This window comes from Bos mutus, chromosome 19, assembly GCF_027580195.1.
Source record: "Bos mutus isolate GX-2022 chromosome 19, NWIPB_WYAK_1.1, whole genome shotgun sequence".
Lineage (NCBI taxonomy): Eukaryota > Metazoa > Chordata > Mammalia > Artiodactyla > Bovidae > Bos > Bos mutus.
The window spans coordinates 32,571,551-32,589,979 of NC_091635.1; the positions used below are offsets into that span (position 1 = coordinate 32,571,551).

At 35.7% G+C, this 18,429-nt stretch overlaps 1 protein-coding gene across 7 annotated transcripts in view; it reads right to left on the minus strand.

Moving 5' to 3' along the window:
* CDC27 (cell division cycle 27) overlaps positions 1–18,429 on the minus strand; it is a 58,805-nt gene that overhangs the window by 8,344 nt on the left and 32,032 nt on the right. For 2 of the 7 annotated variants that reach the window (XM_070390017.1, XM_005905338.3), the window contains exons 9-16: positions 18,057–18,190; positions 14,092–14,191; positions 12,964–13,171; positions 12,202–12,374; positions 7,784–7,936; positions 6,638–6,846; positions 4,090–4,207; positions 2,129–2,257 (exon numbers count right to left, since the gene is read on the minus strand). In XM_070390017.1, coding sequence (XP_070246118.1) covers positions 2,129–2,257; positions 4,090–4,207; positions 6,638–6,846; positions 7,784–7,936; positions 12,202–12,374; positions 12,964–13,171; positions 14,092–14,191; positions 18,057–18,190 — 1,224 coding nt within the window. The remainder of the gene's footprint in view (positions 1–2,128; positions 2,258–4,089; positions 4,208–6,637; positions 6,847–7,783; positions 7,937–12,201; positions 12,375–12,963; positions 13,172–14,091; positions 14,192–18,056; positions 18,191–18,429) is intronic. The other 5 variants (XM_070390019.1, XM_005905340.2, XM_070390018.1 and 2 more) reach the window with 3 other exon arrangements.

The following is an 18,429-nucleotide window of genomic DNA, read 5'->3' on the forward strand; positions in this document are numbered from 1 at the left end:
TTTATTTAACTTATATGCAGAGTACATCATGAGAAACGCTGGACTGGAAGAAACACAAGCTGGAATCAAGATTGCCGGGAGAAATATCAATAACCTCAGATATGCAGATGACACCACCCTTATGGCAGAAAGTGAAGAGGAACTCAAAAGCCTCTTGATGAAAGTGAAAGTGGAGAGTGAAAAAGTTGGCTTAAAGCTCAACATTCAGAAAACGAAGATCATGACATCCAGTCCCATCACTTCATGGGAATTAGATGGGGAAACAGTGTCAGACTTTATATTTCTGGGCTCCAAAATCACTACAGATGGTGACTGCAGCCATGAAATTAAAAGACGCTTACTCCTTGGAAGGAAAGTTATGACCTAGATAGCATATTCAAAAGCAGAGACATTATTTGCCAACAAAGGTTCGTCTAGTCAAGGCTATGGTTTTTCCTGTGGTCATGTATGGATGTTGAGAGTTGGACTGTGAAGAAGGCTGAGCGCCGAAGAATTGATGCTTTTGAACTGTGGTGTTGGAGAAGACTCTTGAGAGTCCCTTGGACTGCAAGGAGATCCAACCAGTCCATTCTGAAGGAGATCAGCCCTGGGATTTCTTTGGAAGGAATGATGCTAAAGCTGAAACTCCAGTACTCTGGCCACCTCATGCGAAGAGTTGACTCATTGGAAAAGACTCTGATGCTGGGAGGGATTGGGGGCAAGAGGAGAAGGGGACGACAGAGGATGAGATGGCTGGATGGCATCACTAACTCGATGGACGTTGAGTCTCAGTGAACTCCAGGAGTTGGTGATGGACAGGGAGGCCTGGCGTGCTGTGATTCATGGGGTCACAGAGTCGGACACAACTGAGCGACTGATCTGATCTGATCTGATGACTGTAGGTTACAATTGTTATCAAAATTTCATACATTTATGCTGTACCTCCCTCCCCCCACATAATCTACTTGGAAACTCTGAGAAACAGTTTCTAACACAGACACAGTATAGTATCCAACATAGCAGAAGAGCTCTCTTTTTTGCCCTAGAAGACTTAAACAACTACATACCAATACTGTACATTAGACAGGGTTGTGTCTAGTAATGATTTTTGCCACAAAGAGATTGACGTGGCCCTCTAACAGTTTGATTTTCATTTCGGAGGCAGGACATTGCAGAAGCAGTCAGTAACTTTTCTTATGCCCTCTTTCTAACCTACACCTAATCATGCATCAAAGTAAACCTGATAATCTGGCTGAGCCCCAAGCTGGTACTCAAAAATGATTTTAACCATTCTGGCCTGGACAATGGGTCAGATTAGAACATGGGTTTCTTGAAGCAAGTATAGGCTTGATTTACATGGCATTCCTCTTAGATGAGATTGCTTATGCCTTTAAGATTAATAAATAAAATCCTTCAACTGAAGAACCTGACCATATATCAGATTAAATAAAAACTTTAAAAATTTTTGTACAATGAAGCCAAGACAGGAAAACAAATGCTGAATTATAATTATAGTAAGCTTCAAAGAGCGAGTTAAAAATTGTTAAATGTTTATTAGATTTAAAGGACGTTGTAAAAGGCAGAACAGTAAGATTAGACATCCACTTCTTCATAAAGAAAATCAGAGCAAGACTCCATGGGGTCACAAAGAGTTGGACATGATTGAGTGACTAACTCTCCCTCTAAGGGAGTACTAGATGGTAAGCTATTCAAAGGCAGAAAATATGGTTGCTTCATTTGCCACTATATTCCTAGTGTCTGACATATATTAATAATAGGCATTCAAATAAATACTTATTGAATAATGCACATATATTCATTTATTCTGTTCATATATTTTGGTCCTAATACAATGGTTTAGGTTTTACATTTAAGGTAACTGCCTTTCCCTATAGGAAATCTTTTTAAAGGATAAACTTCTATTCCTAAATATATACACACCCATCCTTCTTGTATTTCATGAAGAAATATAGGCAAAAAAGAAATAGCTTTTAAAAATGGGGAAATAAACTATTTAAGACAAAAATTCAAGTATAAATAACTTTTAGTTTATTTAAAAAGTGGCAAAACTTAAATAGTACTATGTTGAGGACTGTTAAGATACACGCGCGCGCACACACACACACACACACACACATATATATCTTACCTTATATTTTTCATTTGCAAATAAAACTGAGGCTCTGTGAAATTTGCATAGAGGGTTCTTAGGATCAATAACAATGGCTTTGTTTAGGGTATCCAAAGCCTTCTCAGATTTTTTCAGTGCATGCTGAACCTACAAGAAATAAAGATTCTATTAATGTTTCCTTTTGATATTTATGAGGAAAGGTAAAAACCAAATAGTGTGACTCAAAAACAACACAGCTCCCAATTCACCATTACTCTCCATAATGATAATCAGATTCTATCTTTAGAGTAGATATTTGGTTACCTTTAAGCCTAAAAGACAAGAAAAACCTTAGTCTTTCTTCACAAGAAAATCTGTGCTCTTTTGTTAGATAATACATTTTAACAGACTTATTATGGTCCTCTAAATATTAGACTTCTCAGAATTTTTCAAGAACCCCTAGGAGCTCTGCCTCTGAAACTTACCAACTTTGTTTTACTCAGAACAATTACACTTTTACCTATTTTAGGAATTTGTTTTAAAAATAATTCTTCTGCTTTACATATCTGAAAACCATTGATCTGTAATTCTAGGTAGTAAGTAATTTATTTCAAATAACTTAAAAAAAAAAAACAAAAACAAAAGCAAACCCAATCAAGTCTCATTATTAATTCATGTGTACTCATATTGCTATGTTCATTCTTAGATAAATTATGTATTAAAAATAAATTTGAACAGGCTCAGAGACATAGAAAAAAACCTGACGGTTACAAAAGGGGAAAGGGGGTTGAAGGAGGGATAAATTAGGAATTTAGGATTAACAGACACAGATGACTATATACAAAATACATGAACAACAAGGACCTACTATATAGCACAAGGAACTATATTCAATATCTCATAATAACCTATAATGGGAAAGAAATCTGAAAATGAATATATATGTATATATAACTGAATCACCTTGCTGAAACTCAACACTGTAAATCAACTATACTAAAAAAAAAAAACAAAAAAAACAGGGAGACTATAGCCGAGAAGTAATCTTTCCAGGTCTTAGAACCCACAGATTACACAATGCTGGACTATGGCCTTTAAGAAAGCCTGCTTTAAAAACGTTCAACTTCACTAAAAGGTAGCAAGAGATACTCAAGTTTGGTTTAAGTAAAGTGACAGAAAAAAATTCTTTGATGTATTTTCCCTATATTTTTGTACCGTATCTAACTGTAAAAGTTACCATGTCAATTCTTAAGAAAATCATTATAAAGAGCTAGAACTCTGCCCCCAAAATGAATAGTGAAATTCCAAACTCACATAATTTTTCTTATACTGTATGTTTGTTCCCACAAAGGTCAAACTTGCAAAGAGAAAGAAAAGAGGGAGGGAAAGTGGGAGAGGGAAGAATGGTGAAAGGACAAGAACAAGAACTTAAAAAAAATGTTCCAAGCTTTCAGAGAAATTAGTAAATGAGATTTTAAAAAACAAACATACTCGTTCTCTTATCCTATCAAAGTACAACTTATTATCACATACAGTAAGAAAAATATAAACATAAAATTGACCATTCTCACCACTTTATAAGAATTTTAATTAGTTCTGACATATCTATACCACTCAGAGGCTAAAATACAAGGAATCATTTGCCTTAAATTATTAGTTACTTAATTTAGGAGCTAAATATTAACATGGAAAACTGCTTTCAAAAATATCAAGTATCTCATATTAGTGTTATAATAACCCTATGAGGTAGGCAAGATGGCATTATTTGTCATTCACAAAATAGAAGCTCAGAGAAATTAAGTAACTTGCCCAAGGAATGAGGGTACTCCATGATTTCTCTTTATGCCAAGCAAAAAGGCGATATTTTTGGCTGTAAAAGAATCCAGGATATTGTTTCAAGAATAACAATAACAAAACCCCCTAATTTTCATTACAGCAATTAAGCCAATAACAAACACTCCAAAAGGGATCAACCGAACAATACTTAGAAAGCTACTTACTACTCCAATGTGGCAAAGCAAAACTGAACTTTGAGGGTTGATGTCAAGTGCTTTCTGGAAATGCATTTCTGCAAGGCTGAATTTTTCTTGCTTGTAATAAATCATTCCTAAACCATACCTGAGAGTTTAAAATAAAATACAATTTTAAGGATGTGAAATGCTAATTTAGTTTAGCTAATAAAAGGATATGTATGGAATGTGGCATTTTAATAAACCAGTAGAAAAATACTGATGGTCTTAGGGTAGGCAAAATCTAACATGATAAAAAACTGCCCAAGTGTTTTAGACAAGTCATTTTTATAAGTAAAAACAATCCAGTCAATCAAACAATCAATCAAATAAAACTATAACAACTAGAAAAAAAGAAACCACATCCTTAGACCTACCACTACAATCTAGATTTAATAGCTAATTTTTACTGAGCGATTATCATGTGTCTGCTGATAATTTTATTAAATTCTTTGATTTACCTTATTTAATCCTAGATGGAACCAAGGAGATAGGTATTGCTATCAATCACATTTTAAAATAAAACCAGTCCATTCTAAAGAAGATCAGTCCTGGGTGTTCAAGGACTGATGCTAAAGCTGAAACTCTAATACTTTGGCCATCTCATGCGAAGAGTTGACTCACTGGAAAAGACTCTGATGCTGGGAGGGATTGGGGGCAAGAGGAGAAGGGGACGACAGAGGATGAGATGGCTGGATGGCATCACCTACTCGATGGACATGAGTTTGAGTAAACTCTGGGAGTTGGTGATGGACAGGGAGGCCTGGTGTGCTGCAATTCATGGGGTTGCAGAGTTGGACACGACTGAGCAACTGAACTGAACTGAACTGAAGGGTGGGTAAAGAATCAGCCTGCAATACAAGAGCTCCAAGAAACCTAGGGTTGGTCCCTGGGTTGGGAAGATCCCTTGGAGGAGGAAATGGCAATTCACTCCTGTATTTTTGTCTGGAAAACTCATGGACAGAGGAGCTTGGTGGGCTACATACAGTCCACAGGGTAGTGAAAAGTCAGACATGACTCAGTGACTAAACACACACACAAGTATTCTATTCAGATCCTCCCTCGATGATTCTAGACCCTAAATTCCTAATAATGCTACTCCCATATTATTTGTCCAAATACATATATATTTTATACTATGATTAAAGTATGCATAGTTAATGGTCTGCTTACCCTCTCCCCACTCACTGTATGAAAAATATGCTCCTATAGCTTTCAAAACTTATAGACTTCAAAATTATAATTTTTAAAGGCTTCACATAGATATCAAAATTACACATTTTAAAGACTATGCAACAGTGTATCAAGATGATATACAGGAATGTTCCCTGAATTTTCAAAACATCAAATACATTGTGACTGATTTACATTAAGGATCCCTCTTGGTGAAACTAGGTAATAATGAAGGGGAATAATCAACAAATGATTATTATAATTATGTTAGAGATCAAGAAAAGGTATGAAAAGTTCTGTGCTAATAATAGTGAAAATGGAGATAACTAAAGAAAGACTACTCACCTTGGAGTTGGAAAAATAAATTTGCTTAGTTTAGTTAAATACTTAGTTACCTGAATAACTCAATATTGAAAGTCTTCCCAGTAAAAGCTTGCTAGTCTGAATATACCTCCTTTTCTCTAAATGCAACAATTATTTTTATAACAATTTTGATACAGTAAATTTTGTTAAGAATGCAACTACTGAAATATGGCAGAACAGATAACTACACATTTAAGAAACAACTCAAGTCCTATTAAGAACTGAGCTCTGAAAATATCACAGAGAATTTTATGTGAATGTTGGCAAGCCTGACTGTTTAACTGGTCAACAGAAGCTAGTACTCATCAGGCCATCTTTCAGGCAATGTAACTACTTAGAAATGAGATAAAATTCATTAAAAAACACATATACAAATCAAAAAATATATTTCAGTAATCTAGTGCTTCAGATTTAGAAACTGCTATGATTAACCCAATCATTAATAGATTAACCTTCCTATTCATCTACTTACGCACAAGTATAAAAAAGTAAAACAGATATTACTTAAACTGGACCATTCTTGATAAACTTAATAAACCAGAACTAATACTTAATAAATCTGCCAAAGAGCAACAACTATGGATAGTTTTCTATATTTATTTTCTATTATCCAAAAGGTAGCAGAAATTACCTATTGGATAATAGAAGAATTATACTGTTATTATAATTATGATAGAGAACCATTCTCTATTTTCATCACCATTTTAGTGCTCTAACAAAAAATAACAAATCAAAGTAACAATACCAGATATTAATACTTGCAAAAGTTTAGTAGGAGAAAAAGTAGAAAGTGTTCAATATAAGCATCTGGAATTCTATTGGCATTAGTTAGGAGTTTGTTAAAGGTATAAATTTCACATAAAAAACCACTTAGGTTACAAGCTACCAACCAGTATGTACCATTCTTCAAATTTATGACAACAAAGAAATAATCTCACAAGAAAAATTACTGGGTACCAGCCCCATTAATAAGACACTGTCTTTGCACTTTGTTAGCACTTACCATGCATTATAATGTCTAGGATTGACTCTGATAGCATTTCGAAAACAAGCTAATGCTTTGTCTAATTCTTCAGTTAACACAAACTCGTGCCCTAATAGAGTATAGGCATAAGCATAATTTGGATCAACCTGGATAGCTCTCTGGAAGAATTTAATTGCAATATCATGTTCCCGCTGCAAACTGAAACAGTTCCCTGCAGCACACCAGGCCTTAAAAAAAAAAAAAGGAAACAAAAACCAAATGCATAATTAAAATTCTGATTTATTTTTTTCTAACAAAAGCAATCTATGACTAAAATCAAGACTCAGATCTTACGTAGAACAGAAAGACAACAATTGAAGAGCTTTAATAGATATAGTCAATGCTCATTATTCAAGGATTCCATATTTGCAAATCTGTCTATTTTCTAAAATTAACTTGTAAAACCAAAATCAATACTTGCAGTGCTTTAGTGATCATTGGTGGACCCACGTGTGATATGTGTGTGTATATTTCTCCTAGGAGTAATGGCTCAGTATTTGTCAATTTAGCGTTCATGGAAACTATAGACCTAACTACCAGGAATAATGAGAACTGACTCTTAAATTCTAAGTTTAAATGTGTTACAAAGGGACCACTAAATATTCTTGGGATGCAAGGAAATAAAACCCTTATAGGACTGAAACATGTAAATAACCTGCCTATGCCTTAAAATGACAGTTAAAATTATTATTTTAATTTAAAATGAGCACTTTAAAATCTCTATTTCTGTTTAATGAACTCTACTCTTGGTGACAACAGCAAGTATAACCAAATCTTGATTAATCCTGAATGAAATATCTGCTTTAAGATTTTTCTATTTATGAATCTGTACCATATATTCTAGGATTTCTCCTTCTCTTGGCCTATAGAGAAAAATGCAAAAATAAGCATGGATGAAACTAAATTAATGACTTGGGTCATTCCCATTTGGTAAAGACAATCAAAAAACAGTTGCAGGGAATTCCCTGGTGATCCAGTGGTTAGGACTCCTCACTGTTACTATTGAGGGCCTGGGTTCAATCCCTGGTTGGGGAACTAAAATCCCACATGCCACGCCGATGCAGCCAAAAAAAAAAAAAAAAAAAAAAAAAAACAAACATGAACGAAGTGCTTCAGTTAATTTACCTCTGGTGAATTTTTATCCATATCTGTTAAGTCTTTTGAAAGAACTGAAAGAGCAACATCCTTTTGAAGATGCCAAAGTGTTGTAGAGTAGATCTCCATGCCTTCGACTCTGTAATTCTCAATTCTCCTAACCTCTGAGAATATTCTTTCAGCCTGAAATACAAAAATTAGTAAGAGGAAAACAAGTTGATACAATTTACATATATATTGGGAGAGTGCTGGGCACTACTCTCATAGGACCTAAATGCGGCCTTGTTTTACACGTGAATTTTATGTGAATTAGCACCAACACACGGCCAAACTGAGTAACCTTCTATGGTAGGTCAAATATTGATGCAATCATATTTATACTTAACCCAGTTTTTATACACAAGTCATGGTAGGAACATAAATTCTGGGGAAAAAAAAAATTGTTTCCACCAAAAAGAAAGAAGAAAGATCCAGACAAATTTAAAAAGAAGTCAATTATTTTATTCTCAAAAAACATTATTCCAAGTTTTTATAGCAGCTTTATAGAATAACTCTCTGGAAAGGTGAGAGACGAGTGACCTCTGCAATAGAAAATCTATTTCTGTACATTTACAAAATGTATACGTACAAAAGGTTAAGTTGAACACTTTAGGGGAAAAATAGGCTTGGGTGGCTGTCAACCCTATGGCATACTGAGCACTGAATATTTCCATCAGTGTCGTACTTGCTAGGGACCACAGTCCCTGCCTAATATAAATTCCTTTTTCTTCTGCAGCACTCTCTTGACTTTAGGGTCCCTTCTCAGCTACCATGTCAAAGTTTTTTCCTTGCCACACTCACAGCTTCCAGAACTGTGCTTCTCTCCCCTGAAGTTTGACACTTTGGGCTATATGAAACCAGTTAGCTCCCCAGTTTATCAATTCGTTAAAAATTCTGAAAGTCAAACTTAGTTTAGAATAAGGAATATCAGGTCTATTTTTAATGAAATGAAGATGACAAGATAAGGAAATAGCATTCATACAACTAGAAAAATAGGAATGCTTAGATATGGCCATAAGAATAGGAATTCTTATGATATGGCCATACATCATCCAGAATTAGCTTAAATTTGTGACTCCCCTGAAAATCCTTAAAAGTTATACAGATAAGTTTTTCATTTTTTCAAACACACAGTGGTTACAAGAAAATAGACCTAACAACCTGTCAAGTACAGGTTTTAGTAACCTGGTTTAAAATTTTTCAGAATCTATTGTTTCCTCTGAAAAATGATTATGCCACAGACAGAAAGGAAAATTGGAACAAAACAAAAAACTAAGTTGAAACAAAGATTTCCTTTAAATATCTGGGTCTATATCTGCTCTATGATTAGGGGTAACAAAAAAATTCATGTTAAGAACCCATGAAACAAATAATTTTGAAAAGGCTTGCCAAATCCCACTTCTACCTACGTACCAATTAAAAAAATCACAATCCAGCAATGAAAAAGGCTGTCTATAACTCTTTTTTCTTTATTACTCAAAATTACAAGAATAGGTATCTTCTGGATTTATTCACCACCTGGAAGAATACTACACCCCTAGAGCTCTGCAAGGCTCCTTAAAGGAGCAATAATAATCTTCTTTCTCTGAGCATGTTTTTTAAAAAAAAATAGCACCATACTTCACTGTTCCCCAGTCTCCTTACCATGCTTCACTTTTCCTTCATATGACTTATTGCTATATGTCCTTATACATTTATTGGCTTACAATTTTTCTTACTAGAAAGGAGGCTTCCCAGGTTGCACTAGTGGTAAAGAACCTGCTTGCCAATGCAGCAGATTTAAGAGACATGGGTTCAATCCCTGGATCAGAAAGATCCCCTAGAGGAGGGCACAGCAACCTACTCCAGTATTCTTGTCTGGAGAATTCCATGGACAGAGGAGCCTGGCAGGCTACAGTCCATAGGGTTGCAAAGAGTCAGACACGATTGAAGCAACTTAGCACATGCACACTTGCTAGAAAGTAAACTCTATGAAGGCAAGCAATTATCTGTCTAGCTATATTACAGTATAGAAGAGAGTCTGGGATATAACATGCACTCAAATACATGCTGAATGTAAAAAGGGCAAACAAGTGATCTTATTATCAACTTTAAATAATTTCTATTATATTTCTTAAAGCTTTATTTAAAGGTTTTTCTTTTTTTTTTTCATTGAGATTACTTAGTATTGTTTCTTTATTACAATAAATTCTTTACTTGTGTTATCTCATTTAGTCCTTCTAACACCCCTCTGAGGTCTATGGTATATTATTCCCATTAACAGATGAGGCAACTGAGACTCACAGAAGTTAGGTAACTTACCCACTATCACTGAGTTAGTAAAGGGTTAGCTGAGGTTAGAATACAGAAGTCTGACACCAGGGTTGACTTCATTACTCAATACTACCAACAATCTTATGAAAAGATGTTACATTCACCAGCAATCTGGGAATTATAAATGAAACAGAAAACTATGCCCTCCACTTTCCATCTATGTGGTAGATATCAATTTTAGAATGGTCAATATAAATGACATTATCAATTGTTCAGTTCAGTCGCTCAGTCATGTCTGACTCTATCTGACCCCATGGACTGCAGCACGTCAGGCTTCTCTATCCCTCACCTACTCCTAGAACTTGCTCAAACCCATGTCCATCGAGTCAGTGATGCCATCTAACCATCTCATCCTCTGTAGTCCCATTCTGCTGCCTTCAATCTTTCCCAGCATCAGGGTCTTTTCAAATGAGTCAGTTCTTCACAACAGATGGCTAAAGTATTGGAGCTTCAGCTTCAGCATCAGTCCTTCCAGTCAATATTCAGTGTTGATTTCATTTAGGATTGACTGGTTGGATCTCCTTGCAGTCCAAGGGACTCTCAAGAGTCTTCTCCAACACCACAGTTCAAAAGCATCAATATTTTGGTGCTCAGCTTTCTTTACAGTCCAACTCTCACATCCATACATGACCACTGGAAAAACCGTAGCTTTGACTAGAAGGATCTTTGTTGGTAAAGTAATGTCTGCTTTTAAACATGCTGTCTAGCTTTGTCATAACTTTCCTTCCAAGGAGTAAGTGTCTTTTAATTTCATGTCTGCAGTCACCATCTGCAGTGATTTTGGAGCCCAAGAAAATAAAGTCTGAAACTGTTTTCATTGTTTCCCCATCTATTTGCCATGAAGTGATGGGACCAAATGCCATGTTTGAATGTTGAGTTGTTTTTTTTTTTTTGAGCATTTTCTTTTTTTTTTAACATTTTTTTTTAATTTTAAAACTTTACATAATTGTATTAGTTTTGCCAAATATCAAAATGAATCCGCCACAGGTATACATGTGTTCCCCATCCTGAACCCTCCTCCCTCCCCATACCATCCCTCTGGGCCTTCCCAGTGCACTAGCCCCAAGCATCCAGTATCGTGCATCATAAAGGTTTTTCTAATTTAAGTTTAGAGGTGGGGGAGGAAGTGCTTTGAAAGTAGAACTGGGGAATAAATTAGAATTTTCTTTGGCTTTAGGTTAATCATCCTCTCCTTTCCTGATTTAAACAGATAATCAACAAATATGATTAAAATTAAAATGATAAAATCTTACAATAAGAACATTATATCCTCAATTACTTACAACTTTCTTCATTGTATTAAGTTTATAAAACATACTAAGTACCAAAAATTCATCCCAGTAAGCTCTCTATATAGTAGAAAGAATTTTGATTATAAAGGTCTACTACTACTACTACTACTAAGTCGCTTAGTTGTGTCCGACTCTTCGTGACCCCATGGACTGCAGCCTACCAGGCTCCTCTGTCCATGGGATTTTCCAGCAAGAGTACTGGAGTGGGTTGCCATTGCCTTCTCCGTTATAAAGGTCTGCTACTGCTGCTGCTAAGTCGCTTCAGTTGTGTCCGACTCTGTGCGACCCCACAGACGGCAGCCCACCAGGCTCCCCTGTCCCTGGGATTCTCCAGGCAAGAACACTGGAGTGGGTTGCCATTTCTTTCTCCAATGCATGAAAGTGAAAAGTGAAAGTGAAGTCGCTCAGTCATGTCCAACTCTACTCGACCCCATGGACTGCAGCCTACCAGGCTCCTCCGTCCATGGGATTTTCAAGGCAAGAGTACTGGAGTGGGTTGCCATTGCCTTCTCCATTATAAATGTCTATTACATGGTAAATACATATTTTCAGATCCAAGTAAGTAGAGTACAAATGTTCCACGTAAGAATTACTTCGGTTCTCTACAAATCTATCTCAAGTAATCCCAAAGAATTCAAATTACCCTTAACACAAGAAAGAAGTGAACTGATAAGTTATTAATATTGACAAAATAAAGACATTACATAATAAATATTGACCCCTTAGATCTAGCCTTCTCAAACATAATTTTAATTAAATTTAAATTATCTCTAGAAAGGCATATGTAACTTTTTAAATACTTACTTGCATGTACTCTGAAAGTTCGAAATAGGCCCTTCCAATTTGGCACAGCACCCAACCAGTATTGTAGTGGTGAGAAGGTAGGTGGCTCAAGATATTAATAGCTTCTTTGCAGTTGTATGAACACAAAGCTAAATAACCTTTTCCCATTTCACGAAGAAGGCTCATCAAACCTTCTGGGAGAAAATAATGTAGTAAACAAAGGAAAAAAAAAACACAATAAAGCTGCCTGGTTTTCTAGGAAGGCTAATTAAAAAATATTTCATTAAACTTTCCAACACTGGGCTTCCCTGGTGGCCCAGTGGAAAAGAATCTGCCTGCCAATGCAGGAGACACAGGTTCAATAAATATCTGGTCCAGGAAGATCCCACATGCCGCAGAGCGACTAAGCCCGTGCACCACAACTATTGAACCAGAGCTCTGGAGCCTGGGAGCTGCAACAAATGAGCCCACGTGCCGCAACTACTGAAGCCCATAGACCTAAAGCCTGTGCTCCATAACAAGAAATGCCACTGCACTGAGATGAGAAGCCCACGCACCACAGCTAGAGAGTAGCCCCTGAGAAAAAGCCCACAGCAGCAATGAAGACCCAGCACAGCCAGAACCAAAAATGAATAAATAATAAAATGAATAAAAAAGAAAAAGAAAAAAAAAAAGCCAACATCTACCCAGAAAAAAATGTTTATTTAATGAACATAAATAAACTTACTTAAAACCAGTGAATAAAATAAAATATAAAGAAGATTTTAAGCTTTTAAAACAGACCTGCTGCTGCTTTCTGTAGATTAAATGCCTGGATCTGAGGTGTAATTGTAGAGATTTTTCCTTCTGAAATGATTGAAGAATCTAATTTTGTGATTTCCAGGCTATCATTTATGTTAGGTTGAGTTATTCCTCCTTTATTAGTTTTACTTTTTGTTTTTCTGTTTGGGATTTTAGGTGGAAACTTCATTTTTAATTTTTTGCTATTCTCCTGTAACAAGAAGGAAAATTCCATACTTGTTATACTCATGTATTTTAAACATCTAACCCTTTTTTTTAAGTATTAGATATAAATAAACATATGGTTTTGACTGATCTATATTTTTCTCAGAAAAAATTTTATAAAAACAAAAGTCTTCAAAGTTACTTAATTTGAAATGCAACAATTCTGAAAATAAATCATATTGACTAGTATTTAAGGTACATTAGCTTTAAGCATTTCTCTTTATTCAAAGTATATCACTTTCATTTATTAATTAAAAATAAGAAAGTAAGGAGATACAACAACTACCTAATTGTCTCAGAGCACTGAAATCTGTAAGGTATAAAACTGCTGATCTATATGTCACAATTAAAGACTGTCCATAATATTTGTCAATGGATGAAGAAAATTTACCAAAGGTATACAACTTTCCAGCTGTCCAAAGAAATGTGCAAAGAAAACAAAAAATTTTCATTCACTCTTCCCACAATCTTTCCCAATGGAAACATGTGACATAACCACAGTATACCATCAAATCCAGGAAACTGGAATTGCTGCAATACGAGCAATTAAAACTATAGATCTTACTTGGATTTCATCAGTTTTTACATGGACCTTTTAAAAAATTTTGGTTCTGTGAAATTGTGTTACATGTATGGATTTAATCAACTACCACAATAAAGATTCAGGACTATTCTACCACTACAAAAAGAAATTCCTTTGTGCTATGCTATAAAAGACATATCTTCCCCTCAGTCCTAACTCCTAGTAACTATTGATCTCTCCATCTCTGTAATTTTGTAATTTTAACATTAAAAAAATTTTAAATAGTCTCCTAATGTATTCATTAGAGACTGAGTCATCAATGAACAGAAGTTTCAGAGGAGGAAGTATTAAATAAATGTGATATACAGAAATTTTTAAATTACCTTGGTTGTAGAGCTGTCACTAGTAAAAAGTCGCGAACTTCTTCGAGGCAGTGCATTTGGGGGAGATGTGATAGTGGGGCTCAATACCTGAGGTGTGGTACTAAAAAAGTTATAAAAGTAGATATTTAAAAAACCTGTTTATGACCATTAACTATTATTTCAAGTTTATTAAAAATATGCATTCGACATGTTTGTATTCTAAAATTGATGAGATCAATCCTTTCCTCACCCTCCTATGAAAACTCATTTAAAGAACTATTCTTGTTACCATAAAATGATATAAATTAAAGCACAGACTTCACTCTATTTAAATTGCTCATTCAAACATAAAACAATCCACATAAAAGTTCTGGGTCAATAAATAGTAAACATCTATAAACCAATTATCTTTAGTCCTTATTTGGAACTATAGCAAGTTAAGGAAAAAGAAAGCTAGACATAGTCTAAATGTGGGATATTTGCTAAATAAATATTACTCGAACAACTGATACCTGAGAAGTTATTACCCTGTAAGTTCGAACAGCCACATCAAGGGATTATTCTGTAGAATGAGAGAGGGGGACATGGACAGTAAAAGTATTTGAAGAAATAATGGCCAAAAATTAGCTAAATTTGATGAAAACTATCAACTAACAGATCCAAGGAGCTCAATGAATTTGAAGCCGAAGAAAGGAGAAAACACACTAGAGCATAATCAGATGGATTAATATCAGTGATAAAGAAAAAATCTTGAGTCAAAGAAAAGAGACAGATTACATACACAGAAACAAAAATAAGGATGGCGAGAGGTTTCTTATCAGAAACAATGCAAACAAGGAGACAGTAGAGCAATGTAAAGAAAAAAACCTGTCAATTAGAATTCCATACCATGAAAATATCAATCAAAAATAAAAACAAAGGTGAAATTAAAACTTTCTTTTGAACATACAAAGGCTGAAAAAATTCATTACCAACAGACCTAGACTACAGGAAATGTTAATCACTCTGTAGAAGTAAAATATATGACAACAGCATAGAGACTGAGAAGACGAGTATAAAAATATACATTACAAGGTTTATCCTCTAAGTGACATGGTACAGTATTACCTGAATGTAGACTTTGATAAGTTAAAATATGTGATATAAACCCTAAAACAACCTCTAAAATGACAGGATAAAGAGTAATTGTTAATAAGGCAATGCTATGCTAGTGGAGGTGATGGAATTCCAGTGGAGCTCTTTCAAATCCTGAAAGATGATGCTGTGAAAGTGCTGCACTCAATACGCCAGCAAATTTGGAAAACTCAGCGGTGGCCACAGGACTGGAAAACGTCAGTTTTCATTCCAACCCCAAAGAAAGGCAATGCCAAAGAATGCTCAGACTACTGCACAATTGCACTCATCTCACACGCTAGTAAAGTAATGCTCAAAATTCTCCAAGCCAGGCTTCAGCAATACGTGAACCGTGAACTTCCAGATGTTCAAGCTGGTTTTAGAAAAGGCAGAGGAACCAGAGATCAAATTGCCAACATCCATTGGATCATGGAAAAAGCAAGAGAGTTCCAGAAAAACATCTATTTCTGCTTTATTGACTATGCCAAAGCCTGTGACTGTGTGGATCACAATAAACTGTGGAAAATTCTGAAAGAGATGGGAATACCTGAACACCTGATCTGCCTCTTGAGAAATCTGTATGCAGGTCAGGAAGCAACAGTTAGAACTGGACATGCAACAACAGACTGGATCCAAATAGGAAAAGGAGTACGTCAAGGCTGTATATTGTCACCCTGTTTATTTAACTTATATGCAGAGTACATCATGAGAAACGCTGGACTGGAAGAAACACAAGCTGGAATCAAGATTGCCGGGAGAAATATCAATAACCTCAGATATGCAGATGACACCACCCTTATGGCAGAAAGTGAAGAGGAACTCAAAAGCCTCTTGATGAAAGTGAAAGTGGAGAGTGAAAAAGTTGGCTTAAAGCTCAACATTCAGAAAACGAAGATCATGACATCCAGTCCCATCACTTCATGGGAAATAGATGGGGAAACAGTGGAAACAGTGTCAGACTTTATTTTTCTGGGCTCCAAAATCACTACAGATGGTGACTGCAGCCATGAAATTAAAAGATGCTTACTTCTTGGAAGGAAAAGTTATGACCAACCTAGATAGCATATTCAAAAGCAGAGACACTACTTGCCAACAAAGGTTCGTCTAGTCAAGGCTATGGTTTTTCCTGTGGTCATGTATGGATGTGAGAGTTGGACTGTGAAGAAGGCTGAGCGCCGAAGAATTGATGCTTTTGAACTGTGGTGTTGGAGAAGACTCCTGAGAGTCCCTTGGACTGCAAGGAGATCCAACCAGTCCATTCTGAAGGAGATCAGCCCTGGGATTTCTTTGGAAGGAATGATGCTAAAGCTGAAACTCCAGTACTTTGGCCACCTCATTCGAAGAGTTGACTCATTGGAAAAGACTCTGATGCTGGGAGGGACTGGGGGCAAGAGGAGAAGGGGACGACAGAGGTTGAGATGGCTGGATGGCATCACTGACTCAATGGACGTGAGTTTGAGTGAACTCCGGGAGTTGGTGATGGACAGGGAGGCCTGGCGTGCTGCAATTCATGGGGTGGCGAAGAGTCGGACACGACTGAGCGACTGATCTGATCTCATCTGATGGGTTGAATTGTGTCTCCCAAAGGGATATGATGAAGTCCTAACCTCCAGTACTGTTAATGTGAACTTTTTGGGAAATATGGTCTTTGTGGATGTCATTAACTTAAGATGAGGTCATCACGGTGGGCACTAATTCAATATGACAGATGTCCTAATAAGAAAAAGGAAATTTGAATACAGAGGCACACAGGGAAGATGGCTACGTGGAGACAGGGAAATACTGAGTTGCCTACCACAAAATAAGGAATGCCTCGGGCAACCAGAAGCTGGAAGAGATAAGGATCCTCCCCTAGTGACGGCCCTAGCAATACCCTGGTTTCAGATAGAACTGTGAGTGAATAAATTTCTGTTGTTTTAAGCCACCCAGCTTGTGGTACTTTGCTAGGGCTGCTGTTGGAAACTAAAACAGGCAATAAAGAAGGTACAGTGGTACACATCAACTATACATCAACTAAGAAAAGAAGATAAAAAGGAATTAGTAATACAAAGAAGGCAAAATTAATGTAATTCATGTGTATTACAGTTAGTACATTTGTTTAAATGAAATGCATAATTCAGTAAATTATGTTTATATATTCTTGAAGATTAACATATATTTGGCCTATTAATGTGCTCTGCAGGAGGCTCAGGCTCCTTCTTATCACTGAGCCCTAGGCAATCATCGCCACCTACCCGAGAGCTGGCATTCATAATGAGACTTACCAGCCAGGCATTTTAGAAATACTGAGGCCTTTTATATAGTCAAGGTATATGCACATGTGTACCTATTTTAAGACTTATGGTACATGTTCACTATTTTAGGAGGTAAAGTTGTAGCTTTCTCTTAATATATTAGCTATAATTTATTTTTGAGGCCTTGAATAGGAAAAGAAATCCTATTTAACACCATTTCTGTGTGGAAATGGATTCATCATTTGAAGATTTATCGGCAGAGTCATACTATGAGCTACTTATAGAAATGCATAATAGGGGAAGGGGAAAATAATCTATCTGTACTTGATCACTGGAGGTGGTTACATAAAAAAAAGGAAAATTATTTTGGAGGAGTGCTAAGAATACCTAGTTTAAACAAACTCACGAGGCAATTAGAATAAAAAGGTATTTTAGCTAACTCTTGTCTTGATTTGCATTGTAATACTCAAAAATTAAATTTCCTTTTTCAGTAAGTTGGAAATTACAAATTTAACATATTCAAAATTTACATAGTCATTCTAGAATTCTTGGAACAGTCAAAACAACCTGCCTAAACCGAAGAACTGTTTCACAACAAGAAAAGCTAAACAATATCAAATAATGAGACTAAATAAATACCTTGTTTGTGGGCCAGAACTTTGTGTCTGTGCAACAAGAATTGGAGTTACCTCTCGACTGTTTCCACTCTGTGAGAAGACAGACTTTGTTCCAGTTTGGCCGATTCTGGCAACAGACTGTAAAACACAAAAAGTCTAAAGTTTGTGAATTATAAATTGCATTGTGAGAGGTAAAAGACATCATGATGTACCCATCTACATTTCCCCAATACAAGATTTCATATTATATATTGTCTGTCATCTGAAAACACAAACTATTAATGTCATTACTGATGTCATTTTAGGTTAATTAATTATTGATATATTAGAATGAACATCATCCTATTTCCTCATATTAAGCTCAATATTTTTACCCTTATACTATCTTTTTATCT